The sequence below is a fragment of the Tiliqua scincoides genome, chromosome 5 (assembly GCF_035046505.1).
Source record: "Tiliqua scincoides isolate rTilSci1 chromosome 5, rTilSci1.hap2, whole genome shotgun sequence".
Lineage (NCBI taxonomy): Eukaryota > Metazoa > Chordata > Lepidosauria > Squamata > Scincidae > Tiliqua > Tiliqua scincoides.
This window is the reverse complement of record NC_089825.1, coordinates 47,069,808-47,082,201: the sequence shown is the minus strand read 5'-3', so window position 1 is coordinate 47,082,201 and position 12,394 is coordinate 47,069,808. Positions and strand designations below refer to the sequence as shown.

Below are 12,394 nucleotides of genomic sequence, written 5' to 3'. Positions count from 1 at the left end.
TAACCACAATGTCAGGGCAAGATGCAGGTTTAGGCTCCTCAGTAGTGACTTAAGACTGCAGCCCATTTTCTTATTTTAGTATCTTAACAGGAGCCTGCTCCTTATTATACAGCTCCAGCCTTGATTCTATTTCTTAGGGTCAAAACACACCATACTTAAAACCAGGGATGTGCAAACTTTTTGGTAGGAGGGCCACATCATCTTCTGACACTGTCTCAGGGGACAGAAAAAAAGAATTAATTCACATTTCAAATTTGAATAAATTTACATAAATTTATATATTAGAGACAAAACTTATATGAATGAATGAAGGTCTTGCAATAGCTCAAGGCCTATAAAAGGTCTTGCACAAAGCAAGGCCAGTCTTTCTTTCACTGCCGCTGCTGCATCACAGGCATGAAACAGCAAGCTGTGGGTGGAGCCCTTGCCCCGCAGCTCATGCGAGAGGTCAGTCACCCTCATGCTGAGAGCAGTTGTTTTGGGCCGGCGCAAGCTCCAGCAAATCTCCAAAGGGCCAGAGTCTCACTGGAGACTGGAGGCTCCCTGTGGGCTGGACTGGGAGTCCCCGAGGGCTGCAAATAGCCCCCAGGCAGGGGTTTGGGCACTAGTGCTTTAAACTGAAGGGAAGGGGAAGAGTAGGATATTTAGCTCTTTGCACCACTGTGGATCTGACCTGGAATGAACATCCTCTACATTTTATTTACAGAAAGAAAATGTTTCAATTGAATGCCATATGCGACTATCTAGTATTCAACAGGATTAAACTCCCAAATATGCCCCATAATAAAGGCAAAATCTGTACCATTTATATATCTATTATTAACACTTACATTATCTCCCCTATATTTATGCAAAACATCAACCACCTACCACAAACAATTTAATTTGGACTGAGATCTGGTTGTCTTAAAAAAGCCTCTTATTTAATATGCCTTTTTGTGCAGTCTAAAGATGACTGACAGTATCAGATGCACATGGCCAAAATGTATTTTATATGGCACGAAAAATTTCCCCTCCCACAAATAACTACCAGAGTTGTCTGTAAATAAGTTCTTCACGTTCTTTACTAAGTTTACAACTAACCCCAAAATTTCAACTGTATCCCCTACAGGAGGTGAACCAACAATTAAAGCAATTAACACAATGTTTTGGAAAAAAAGGGGACTTCAAAAACATCACACTGAAGAACCTGGAAGTAAAGCAGTACTATCATTCTAACCCTTATCTCTCAAGCTTTTTCTGTGAGGTTACTACTCTCAGTCTGCTCCTTGCATTCTTTCCTGGCTACAATCCTAAGTACACTCAGGACCGCCTCTTGCATTATATTTTAATGGGTGCATGTTACAGACCTGGTTCATGTATCCACTGAAACAAAAATGGTTGGCATGGCTACATACCTTTTTAAAACTAGTTCTGTGTCATAATGCACACACAGAGTAAAGAGATGTATAGCTATTAGAATGAATATATAAAGCTACCTTCTATCCAATCAGTCAAGCCCAGTATTATTCACTCTGACTAGTGGTGGCTCTTCACAATATGAAGTTGGACCTCCTGCTATCTGTAGGTCAATCTAGATGTCATACTGGATCAGATAAAATTGCCCACTCCCCCATTAAAGGTAGACTCAGCTGCAAAGGCATGGGGGAAGAAAATCAGATCAGGGCTATAGTACTAGTGGCAAAAGGAGAATTAAAATCTGAATTGCCCCTCCCATCAAATATTTTTCCTATAGGGTATATATGGTAAGTGTGAGAATGTTATTTTCTTTTAAAAACCTGCTCCCAAAAAACAGTCGTTATGTTCCATAAGGGAAAAAATGCAGGTACCTATAAGTTTTCTCTTGCTTGTAGGACAAACAGCAGGTTTTTGGGGTCTGAGATTCAGATTAAGACAACAGCACAGGACAGTTAAACTCCACTCCTTATTCCTGTGGCGTCAGTTCAAATACCCACCCCCATGGCTGTCTCTACTGTACTTAAAAAGCAAATGATGTATCACAGATCTCTCAATGTCACATTTATCTTAGTCCTAAGATCTTTGATCGGAAATTGCAGGGATACAGCATGAGACCTCTCCTCAAGAAACAGAAGAAATGGCCTTGCCTCAAAAAACATAAGAAAACTCACTGGGATGGACAGCAGTGTACATGCTTCGTACATTAAAAACCATTTTTAAGTTATTTCCATGGACCTGAAATGCATACCCATGTACATGCCATGGACCTGAAATGCATACCCATCAAGATCTATTATATGTGTATCCTACTATTTCTCCAAGGAGTTCAGAGAAATATACATTCCATTTTATCCTCATAGCAACCCTGTGAGTTAGGTTAGGCTGCAAGATAGGAAATACAATAGCATACGAATGACTGGCAGGTAGCTGAACCCAGATTTCCCATGTCCAAGCCCAACCTTTTATTCCAGGGGTGTCCAAAGTTTTTGGCAGGAGGGCCACATCATCTCTCTGACAGTGTCGGGGACCAGGAAAAAAAAAAGAATTAATTTACATTTAAAATGTGAATAAATTTACATAGATTTACATAAATGAATATATTAAAGATGAACTTATTGAATGAAGGTCTTGCAATAGCTCAAGGTCTATAAAAGGCCTTGCACAAAGCAAGGCTGGCCTTTCCTTTGCTGCCGCTACTGCATGACATGAAACAACAAGCATTGGAGGGAGACCTCAACCCACAGCTCACACAAGAGGTCAAACAGTTGCCCTCACGCTGAGAGCAGTTGTGTCAGGCCAGTGTAGGCTCCAACAAATCTCTGGAGGGCCAGAGGTTCACTGGAGACTGGGGGCTCCCTGAGGGCCGCATTGAGAGGCCTCAAGGACCACAAGTGGCCCCAGAGCTGGGGTTTGGGCACCCCTGTTTTATTCCATTGCACCATATTGGTGTGAAAGTAATCACACACTGATTATTACGTGAAGAAAAAACAACAGTTTCTAGGGCAGGGGTGCTCACACTTTTTTGGCTCGAGAGCTACTTTGAAACCCAGCAAGGCCTGGAGATCTACCAGAGTCTACCGGTAGATCGCGATCCACCTATTGAGCACCCCTGTTCTAGGGGCACCCTAAAGACTAATTTATTTCAGGATAATGTTCCCTCAAGATTTTTAAAAGATATTTTAAAATGACTTTACTGTTGTTCAAAGTAGTTCATAAAGCAGTAAGATACAATTAACTCAACAAATATCTTCATATTATCAGCTAGTCAAAGTCAAAAACCTAAGGAGCAAAAAGAAAAAAAAAGGACTTCAATCAAAAGACTAATTAAAAAGAAAAGCCCTGCAGCCCAACTGAAAGAAAAAGCAAAGAAGGAAATTTTCAACTTCTACTGGGAAGAGGTTCCACAGATTTGGAGTAGCTGCTATGAAATCTCTATTCTGGCTGCAGTCACTGTTCATACCTGTGATAGAGATAGGACAGACAAAAAAGGAAGTTGCCTGGATCTTGATAGCAAGCAGGGAGGCCTTTAAGGTACTCCAGACAAGGCTCTTAAGGTTAAAACTAGCACCCTGAGTTTTAACTCCTAAGGTTAAAACTAGCACCCTGAGTTTGACCCAGAAGCAAGCAATACAGCAGGGTGGCTGGAGAAAAAAAGGTTGAACATTACCCTGCCTTTTAGTGCCATTCAGAAAACATACAGAAATGTTCCACATCAATTGAAGTTTATCAGTTGTCTTCAAGGGCAGCCCCAATGTGAGTTACAATCTTCTTAAACCCCCCAATTCAAAATATTCTACCTAATGAGCAATGTGGCAGTCTACAGGAATCATGGGAGTTGAACAGGTGATGTAATTCACTACACAGGAGGGACACCAAGGCTACCAGTTGGGTGAAAGGAGACTAGATGCTATTACAACGACATCCTGTTGGATATTAAAAATGCAGAATCAGAACCATGGGAAGCTCCCAGTCAGAAATAACCTTAGGGCTACACCTATCAGAACATTCAAGGATGAACTGTCCCATAACATAAAATATGAATTTAAAGCCAAACAGTGCAGTATGGGACAAGCTAGCACAGAAAGTACTCCTGAACACACAAAAGCAGATGCCAAGATTTGCACTTGCCTCGGTGCAACTGGGCCGACATCTGATGTGCAATCAATTCATGCATTTTCTGTAGCTGAGACACTGTCCAGTGAAATGGAACTTACATGCAAAATGAAAAGATCCTACAAAACCAAGGCAAAGAAAAGTCGAAACCCATTAAACATGAGTGAATATCAAAAATCAAAGCCAGTCAGATTTCAACTATGAGCATACTATTTTTTTTGTTTCAGTCAATTTCAAAGTTATTACCAACAATATCCTTGTTGCTGTCCTTGCAACTTTCCAATTACCTCTCATGCCCCAAATCACATTTTGCAGATAGTTCCGAGATTCTGCATAGTACAGTTCACAATATGCTCCCTGGAGAACCAGAAACAGAGCAAACGAAAAAAATCTAGTCTCTTCTGGGATTACACCAATTTCCCCAAATACTCTAAATATCGCGGCTATTCCCTCGGTCAGTTACTGCAACACAACACAACTGTATACTGTACACACTGTCCCTTTACTAATGTCCCATCAACAGCTTATTGCCAAGAGCCACCACCCCCACCCAGTTTTTCATGCCTCAAAAGCATCTATGAGGGTGCTCCCTCCTTCTCTGTCTCATTCACACACGAATTCCTTGTTTCTGCCGCAGCAGAGATGATAGCCAGCACAAGTTTGCTGACTGAGGCCACTATCCTATCCACACTTGCCTAGGAGTAAACCCCATTAACTATAATGGGACTTACTTCTGAGTAGACAAGCCTAGGCTTGGGATTCGAGTCAATGAGCAGGACTCCAGGTCGCCCTTCATTCTAAATTAGATAACATGCAGATCGGTAAGTAAATCCCCAAGCAAACTCCAGACCTCTGAGGAGGAAGCCAGAGCCTGGACATCGCAGGCACCAGAGACCACTTTGGGTATACAGTACCTCCACTCAGCCCCTACTGGCCCACCTCTGACCAACAAAGCCAACTCCAGATTCCCTCTCCTCCATAGTCCTCCCCCAACTAACACACCTTTTCTCAGATTTTTCACCCTTACAGCCCTATTTTGCACCACAAAAGGTGCTCTCCGCCCCCCCCCCATGCCTTTCTGCACCTGGGCTCCTGCCTCCAGGAGACATCTCTTCTCCTTTCTCCCCTGAAACTCCCTCAACCCCAGCCCATATCCAATCGTGGGCCTGCCTCAGGCTGCAATCCTACGCGCTTTTACCTGGGAGCAAGACCCATTGCCTACAATGGGACTTACTTCTGAGTAAACATGCATAGGATTGGGCTCTCATGGTGCAATCCTATGCACACTTTCCTGGGAGTAAGACCTATTGCCTATAATGGGGCTTACTTCTGAGTAGACATGCATAGGTTTGGACTCTGTGGCCGCAATCCTATCCACACTTCCTGGGAGTAAGACCCATTGCCTATAATGGGACTCGCTTCTAAGCAGACATGCATAGGTTTGGGCTCTGTGGCTGCAATCCTATCCACTTTCCTGGGAGTAAGCCCCATTGGCTATAGTGGGGCTTACTTCTGAGTAGACACACCTAGGACTGGGCTCTCAGCCTCGCTGCTGGTGACACCTCCACCCAACCCCCCAACAGTTCTTACCAGGGGTCGAACTCGTGGATGATGCTCTCGAAGCGGATGACGGCGAAGAGCCTGGAGCTGAAGCCGGCCAGCCAGGCCAGGAAGAGGATGGTGAAAGAGAGCAGCGACTGCCAGCCCGCCGGCTGCGACAGGCCCCCCGACAGGCCGCCGCCCCCGCCCGCTGGGGGACCTCCGCCGGTCACCGCGGACGAGGAGCCTCGGCTGTTGACCAGCGCCTGGGAGCCGGCGGAGGAGTTGGCAGCGGCGGGCGAGGCGGCGGCGGCACCGGGCTTGTGCTTGTGGTCGTGGGCCGAGTGCTCCGCCATGTTGCTCCCCGGGCTCCTCGCTGCCTGTCTCTCCGCCTAACGCGCGGGCAGGCGGGCGGAGGAGGAGGAGGAGGAAGAGGGAGAGGGAGGGCAGAGTCCGCCCCGCTCCCTCGGCGCGCCTCAGAGGGGAGGGGAGGGGAGGGGGCACCCAGAGCGGCTCGGTCTCTCCGCGCGCGCTGCTTCACGGGCAGCCACCTCGGCCACTTCCTCCTCCTCCTCCCCCTCAGTCACCCGGGAGCTGCCGCCCGATGCCGCCGTCAACATCCCAGTGCGGCGCAAGGCAGAGAACGGGCGCGAGACCAGAGCTGCGCGCGCACGCGCGTCAAGGGGAGGGGAGAACAGAGGGGAAAGGGGGTGTGGCCTGGCGGGTAGAACGAAGCGTTAGCTCGAGAGAGGACGGAGCCACTCACAGGCACAGAGCGTATGCGGCTGAGGGGAACTGTAGGAGAAAGGGGTGGGGGAGGCCGTTCGGTGGCGCGCGCGAACGGGGGGGGGGCCGAACTGGACGACGACGACGTTTAAATCGACCCTCCCAACCGATGACATTCACACTAAGTGGGCGGAGCCTGCGCTGAGGCGTTGCCCCGCCCCCGTCGCGTCAGAGACTCCCAACCGACCTGTCAGAGAGCGACAGGTACTTCAGAGGGCAGGCATTATGTCCAATGGCGAGCTAGAGCCGCAGGCGCGGATTTAAAAGGAGGTGGTCGCTTGACCTATTTATACCAATGGGAACGGGCCGTGCTAAGTGGAATGATCTGATTGGTGGAGGCGCCCACCATTGAGAGTCCACCGCCCACCAAGATGCGGGGATGTGTGCGGGTTGGTTTTTTTTTAATGTCACGTGAGGTGAATGAGTTTTTGGGGGGCTGCAGGGCTCCTTCCGTTGAGGAAATTCTGGCGCTTTGGGATCCGCAGCCAGGTGGCGCACTGCACGCTGGGACTTGTAGTTTCCAGTGGCTGAGCCGCACACCTGTCAAATGCTCTCGTTCTGTGAGGCTAATAGAACGAAGCGAGGCCGGCAGCGAGCTCTGGAGCCCTGCCTGCTTCGCTGGGCTTCGTCTTTGTGGGTACAGCAGGGAGGTGTGGTGGGTGGGGAGACAGGTGAGGCAGAGCCTCCCCACCGGAGTCCTTTGCCGCTGCCTGTGGGAGGCACGCAGGTAACGCAGTGCCTCCCCACAGGTGAGGCAGAGCTTCCCCACCATAGTTCTTCGCCGCTGCCTGTGGGAGGCACCCAGGCATCTGTGGGGAGGCACTGCCTCACCAGGGTGCCTCCCATAGATGGCGGTGAAGGACTTGGGTGGGGACACTCTGCCTCACCTGCCTCCCCACCAACCACACATCCCTGGGCTACAGCAATGGAGGAGCCTGCTGTTTTTCATTCTGCTCCTTTGGTTTGGCTCTAGGGAGTTCAACTAATTGCGAAGGATATACTCAGATGTATACCCCATTGATTAGACTCCAATTGGAGCCTGTGGAACTCCCTCCCACTGGATGCTCCCATCCCACTAAAAACTTTTTTTATTTTTAAATTTCTGTTTCCAAATTTCTTTGCTTTGGGTTTCACTGAGAAGAAATGCAGGCAAGCAGAAGTATAGATACAGCAAGACTGTTCAGGTGTGTGTCACTTGATGGGGATGTGTTCTCTGATCCCTGTTGTTATGTGATTAGGTCGTTAAGCGAGCATACAGCCCCATCTAGTGGACACTCCAAACAGACACTAGCTGGTTGTACAGGCTACCGGAGACCCTTTGCTTCTTCTTTGCACTCTCTGGCTCAAATCCTAACCAGCTTTCCAGCACTGACATAGCTGTGCCAAGGGGGCATGTGCTGCATCCTGCAGTTGGGTGGCAGTCATGGAGGCCTCCTCAAGGTAAGGGAATGTTTGTTCCGTTACCTTAAAGCTGCATTGCCCTTACCTTGGTGCTGGAAAGTTGTTAGGATTGCACCCTTTGTTGAGTAAACAGACACTGTGCTGCAGGCTATGGGAGATCTGATTGCCTCATTACGAACCCCTTTGTTGTGTTTCGACCACCAACATATAGCAGACAGTTGTTAGGCAGTGCACACCTGTATAGAGGAAAGCTACAATCTTACGCACACTTCATTCATTCATAGATTTATATCTGGTCTTCAAACAGATTTGAAGTCTTCAACCTCTTTGAATAAAATTGTTTTCAATTTCACACCTTAGGACAAATCAACAGTATCCCTTGCCCTACACCAGTGTTCTTCAACCTTGTGGTCGGGATCCTAATGGGGTCACAAAACCTCAGTTGTGGGGTCACAGCAACTTACAGGAATGGAAAAGGTTAAAGAGCACTGGACTAGAGCACCAGCAGGTAACAAGGGAGGCATCTGGTACACCCTTTCAGGGACCAGGAGCTGGTGTCCCAGTCCTGCTCAAGTTCTAAGCAATTGTGTTAAAATAGCTTTCACTAGTGCTGGGCTTCATGGCAACTTTTTTCACTCTAGTAAGAATATTTGGTTACAGTGAACAGTGCTGGGAGGGTGGAAGCAGGGCAGTGGGTGGGTGGTCAGGGGCCGGAGGGGATGGGTGGGACCAACAGTGGGTCCCCAGTCTTTCTTTCTTTCTTGGGATCATGACACAAAAAGGGTTGAAGACCACTGCCCTATACCCAATGTCAATTCCAGAGGGTCACACTAGTGAACCAGTGCCCTCTTTCAATTGCCTTAATTCCAATGATTTCTCAACGATGGCATCAGGGCAAAAGCAAAACTCCCTGGAAGCACCAGCCTCCAGTTTTCCCAGAGGAAGCTGATTTGATGGTAACTAGAATCCTCAGAGGAGGAGAAGCTTAGGTAGAATTACTATCTTTCCAAACCAATGCCATAGGCAGATTTGGCTGCCCTGGCCTTAGCCTTGGGCAAAAAGTAAGCCTTTGTCAGAAGCCTCTATATGCTCTCCTCTGAACAATCAAGTTGTAGAGCAAATAAAGAGTGCTTCCAGACTGATTACTCTGGAATTACCACTTCTTGTTAACTCTTTTTTGACAGAGCAACTATATGATATTGTCAGCAGAGCATTCACCTGTGTATTCTCCAGGCAGCTTCTGTTTCTTTATATAGCTTCTCTGAATTGTCCTAATGTCAGTTTCTTTGTTGTGAGGGAGTAAGCTTTAATTATTTTGGGAACTTGGGACACAGGGTCAGGGACTTTGCAATGTAGTTCTTCTTCCTTGGGGGTTGCCTTAACTTCAGGGAGCTGACCCTTATCATCCTTGGCCTATGTTTGGTGTCTGATAACAGTTAGAACCCAGTATTCTTAGTGCTGAAAAACCAGCAAAGGCAGTGTTCACAAGGATGGTCAGCTGGGCTCCAGCCTTTTATCTGCCAAGAATCTTGCAGCTGCAGTATGAAGTTTGTTAATTTGCATACTTCTGCAATGGTAATCCTTTTCTGTAACCCTGCCTTGCCCCACAGAAGCAGGTACGGTGTTTGTCTGCAGACTCCACTAATACATGAGAAAAGTTGTTTGGATTATATAGTAGACCACCATTTATTCAATTAATACAGTGGTTCTCAAACTTTTTAGAAGCCCTAGAGCGGGGGTGTTAAACATAAGGCCCAGGGGCTGAATACAGTCACCAGAAACTTTTAATCCGGCCCTCAGACTCTCAGCTGCTAAGGTTACCACTGAAACGGCAATCCACATGAAAATTGGGCTTTCCCAAATCTTGAAATATGATCAAGATTTGCTTATTTTCTCTCCTGTCATTTGCAATTAATGAGTTTCTATATGAGAACAAGGCCTGATTTCTGGCCATTAGCTGCTTGATGATGTCACTTTCTGCTTAATGACATCACGTCCAGCCCTCAGCAGGAGCCCTGAATACTAACTTCAGTCCTCTGCATGAAACGAGTTTGACACCCCTGCCCTAGAGAATGCTGCTTGATTTATAAATGCCAACAGGCTGTGGCTGTAATGGTGATTGGGCAGCAGTGCTCCCTCCAAGTAGAGCCTAATCTGCCCTGCCAGTTTCACAAACCATCAAAAATAGTTGCCTGAGGGGTAATGATAATGCACAAAGGAGGTTATGGTCCCTCTGTTTCACCTTAGCATTATGCTATTTCAACTGAGAGAAAGCTCAGGAAAGGATTTTGAATGCATCAGTTGTCTAGGAAAACAACAATTAGGATTACAAGGAACATAATTATCCTTTTGAAACATCTGAGTTGTGTAAAAAAAAAAATTAGTTACCTTCTTGTCACTGCCTGGGAGAATCGGGTACCAGGTCAAGCTGTCACCCACAGAACACATGTTCCGTCTGTGATTCCTTCCAGTAGAATGGGTCCGTAAGTTAATGTATTACTGTATTAGTGGGTAAACTTTGCTGAATAAATATGCCAGAGTAACTTAAGTCAAATCAAAATGGCTGGATTATGACAAAATTATGGACGCATTTTAGAAACGATCAAAGTTTTCCTCACTTCTGCCATAATGTATGAAGTGAGTAAGCTCTGTCTCACTTTGAATAGTTCAATAGAACAGAAACATGAGTCACTTCTGCTTTTCTGAATATGTGTAATGTGCGAGGGGGGCAGGTAAAGGAACATCTTAGTAGGCCTCCAAGGGAGAGGCAGTTTATTCTTCACAAGTGTATGGCACCCAACAAGAAATTTCTGAAAAGCCTTGCTATTCTAGCTCAGCACACTGATGTAAAATAGAAGAGTACTCTGATATTTGAGATCCTAAAAGAACAGAGAAAAAGATGTCTCCTAACTTGTTGGGCCAACTTGTTTAGAGCTTTCTAGATCTCCCTGTAGATCAAGGTGAGAGCTGCTATAGTACAGCAGCACAGGTTGAGCTATGACTCAAGGCCTTTCCTGATTTGAATCTTACCTGGTAAGGATTACAAGAAAATAATAGCCGCCTTGGGTGCCCTTGGGGGAGAAAGGTGGAATATAAATAAATAAATAAACAATTCATATAAAATGCAGATAATACTTGATATACAAAGGTGAAGTGTTATTAAAGTGAACACCAGTACCAGTAATTATATCTATATTGGCAACCTTCAGTCTCGAAAGACTATGGTATCGCGCTCTGAAAGGTGGTTCTGGCACAGCGTTCTAGTGTGGCTGAAAAGGCCAATCCAGGAGTGACAATCCCTTCCACACCAGGAGCAAGTGCAGTCTGTCCCTGGTCTGTCTCCCTGGCTATGGGCCTTCCTTCTTTGCCTCTTAGCCTCAGACTGTTGGCCAAGTGTCTCTTCAAACTGGGAAAGGCCATGCTGCACAGCCTGCCTCCAAGCAGGCCGCTCAGAGGCCAGGGTTTCCCACTTGTTGAGGTCCATTCCTAAGGCCTTCAGATCCCTCTTGCAGATGTCCTTGTATCGCAGCTGTGGTCTACCTGTAGGGTGCTTTCCTTGCATGAGTTCTCCATAGAGGAGATCCTTTGGGATTCAGCCATCATCCATTCTCACGACATGACCGAGCCAACGCAGGCGTCTCTGTTTCAGCAGTGCATACATGCTAGGGATTCCAGTACGTTCCAGGACTGTGTTGTTAGGAACTTTGTCCTGCCAGGTGATGCTGAGAATGTGTCGGAGGCAGCGCATGTGGAAAGCGTTCAGTTTCCTCTCCTGTTGTGAGCGGAGAGTCCATGACTCGCTGCAGTACAGAAGTGTACTCAGGACGCAAGCTCTGTAGACCTGGATCTTGGTATGTTCCGTCAGCTTCTTGTTGGACCAGACTCTCTTTGTGAGTCTGGAAAACATGGTAGCTGCTTTACCGACGCGTTTGTTTAGCTCGGTATAAAGAGAAATAGTGTCGGAGATCGTTGAGCCAAGGTACACAAAGTCATGGACAACCTCCAGTTCATGCGCAGAGATTGTAATGCTGGGAGGTGAGTCCACATCCTGAACCATGACCTGTGTTTTCTTTAAGCTGATCGTCAGTCCAAAATCTTGGCAGGCCTTGCTAAAACGATCCATGAGCTGCTGGAGATCTTTGGCAGAGTGGGCAGTGACAGCTGCATCGTCGGCAAAGAGGAAGTCACACAGACATTTCAGCTGGACTTTGGACTTTGCTCTCAGTCTGGAGAGGTTGAAGAGCTTTCCGTCAGATCTGGTCCGGAGATAGATGCCTTCTGTTGCAGTAATTATTTGTAAAATAACAAAAGGAATCATATTTTGATGACTGGTGCAATATGGTCCAGACATTGGGACTGTAAGGTAGATATGACCTCCTCACGAGAACTAAGTGGTGACCGCACAGCCCTCACTCCCTCGGGCAACCAGATCTAAAGCTGCTGCACAACTGGCACTGAACAAATGTGCCATAAGGCATGTTTGCACCACTCAGAAAGTAAGCGGTGCTAGCAGGGAAGCTTGTGCCATTCTTTTGACGCCATAGTTGGAGCCTTGGCTGCTACTGGAGAGCAGTAAGCGCAGGAGGACGGGGGCGTG

The 12,394-nt window shown here is 47.0% G+C and overlaps 1 protein-coding gene across 1 annotated transcript in view; it reads right to left on the bottom strand.

Moving 5' to 3' along the window:
• STT3B (STT3 oligosaccharyltransferase complex catalytic subunit B) overlaps positions 1–6,357 on the bottom strand; it is a 59,234-nt gene extending 52,877 nt beyond the window's left edge. The window contains exon 1 of the mRNA XM_066628565.1: positions 5,662–6,357. Within this exon, the coding sequence (XP_066484662.1) occupies positions 5,662–5,966 (305 nt within the window). The 5' untranslated portion in view covers positions 5,967–6,357. The remainder of the gene's footprint in view (positions 1–5,661) is intronic.
• Positions 6,358–12,394: the final 6,037 nt, after the last annotated feature.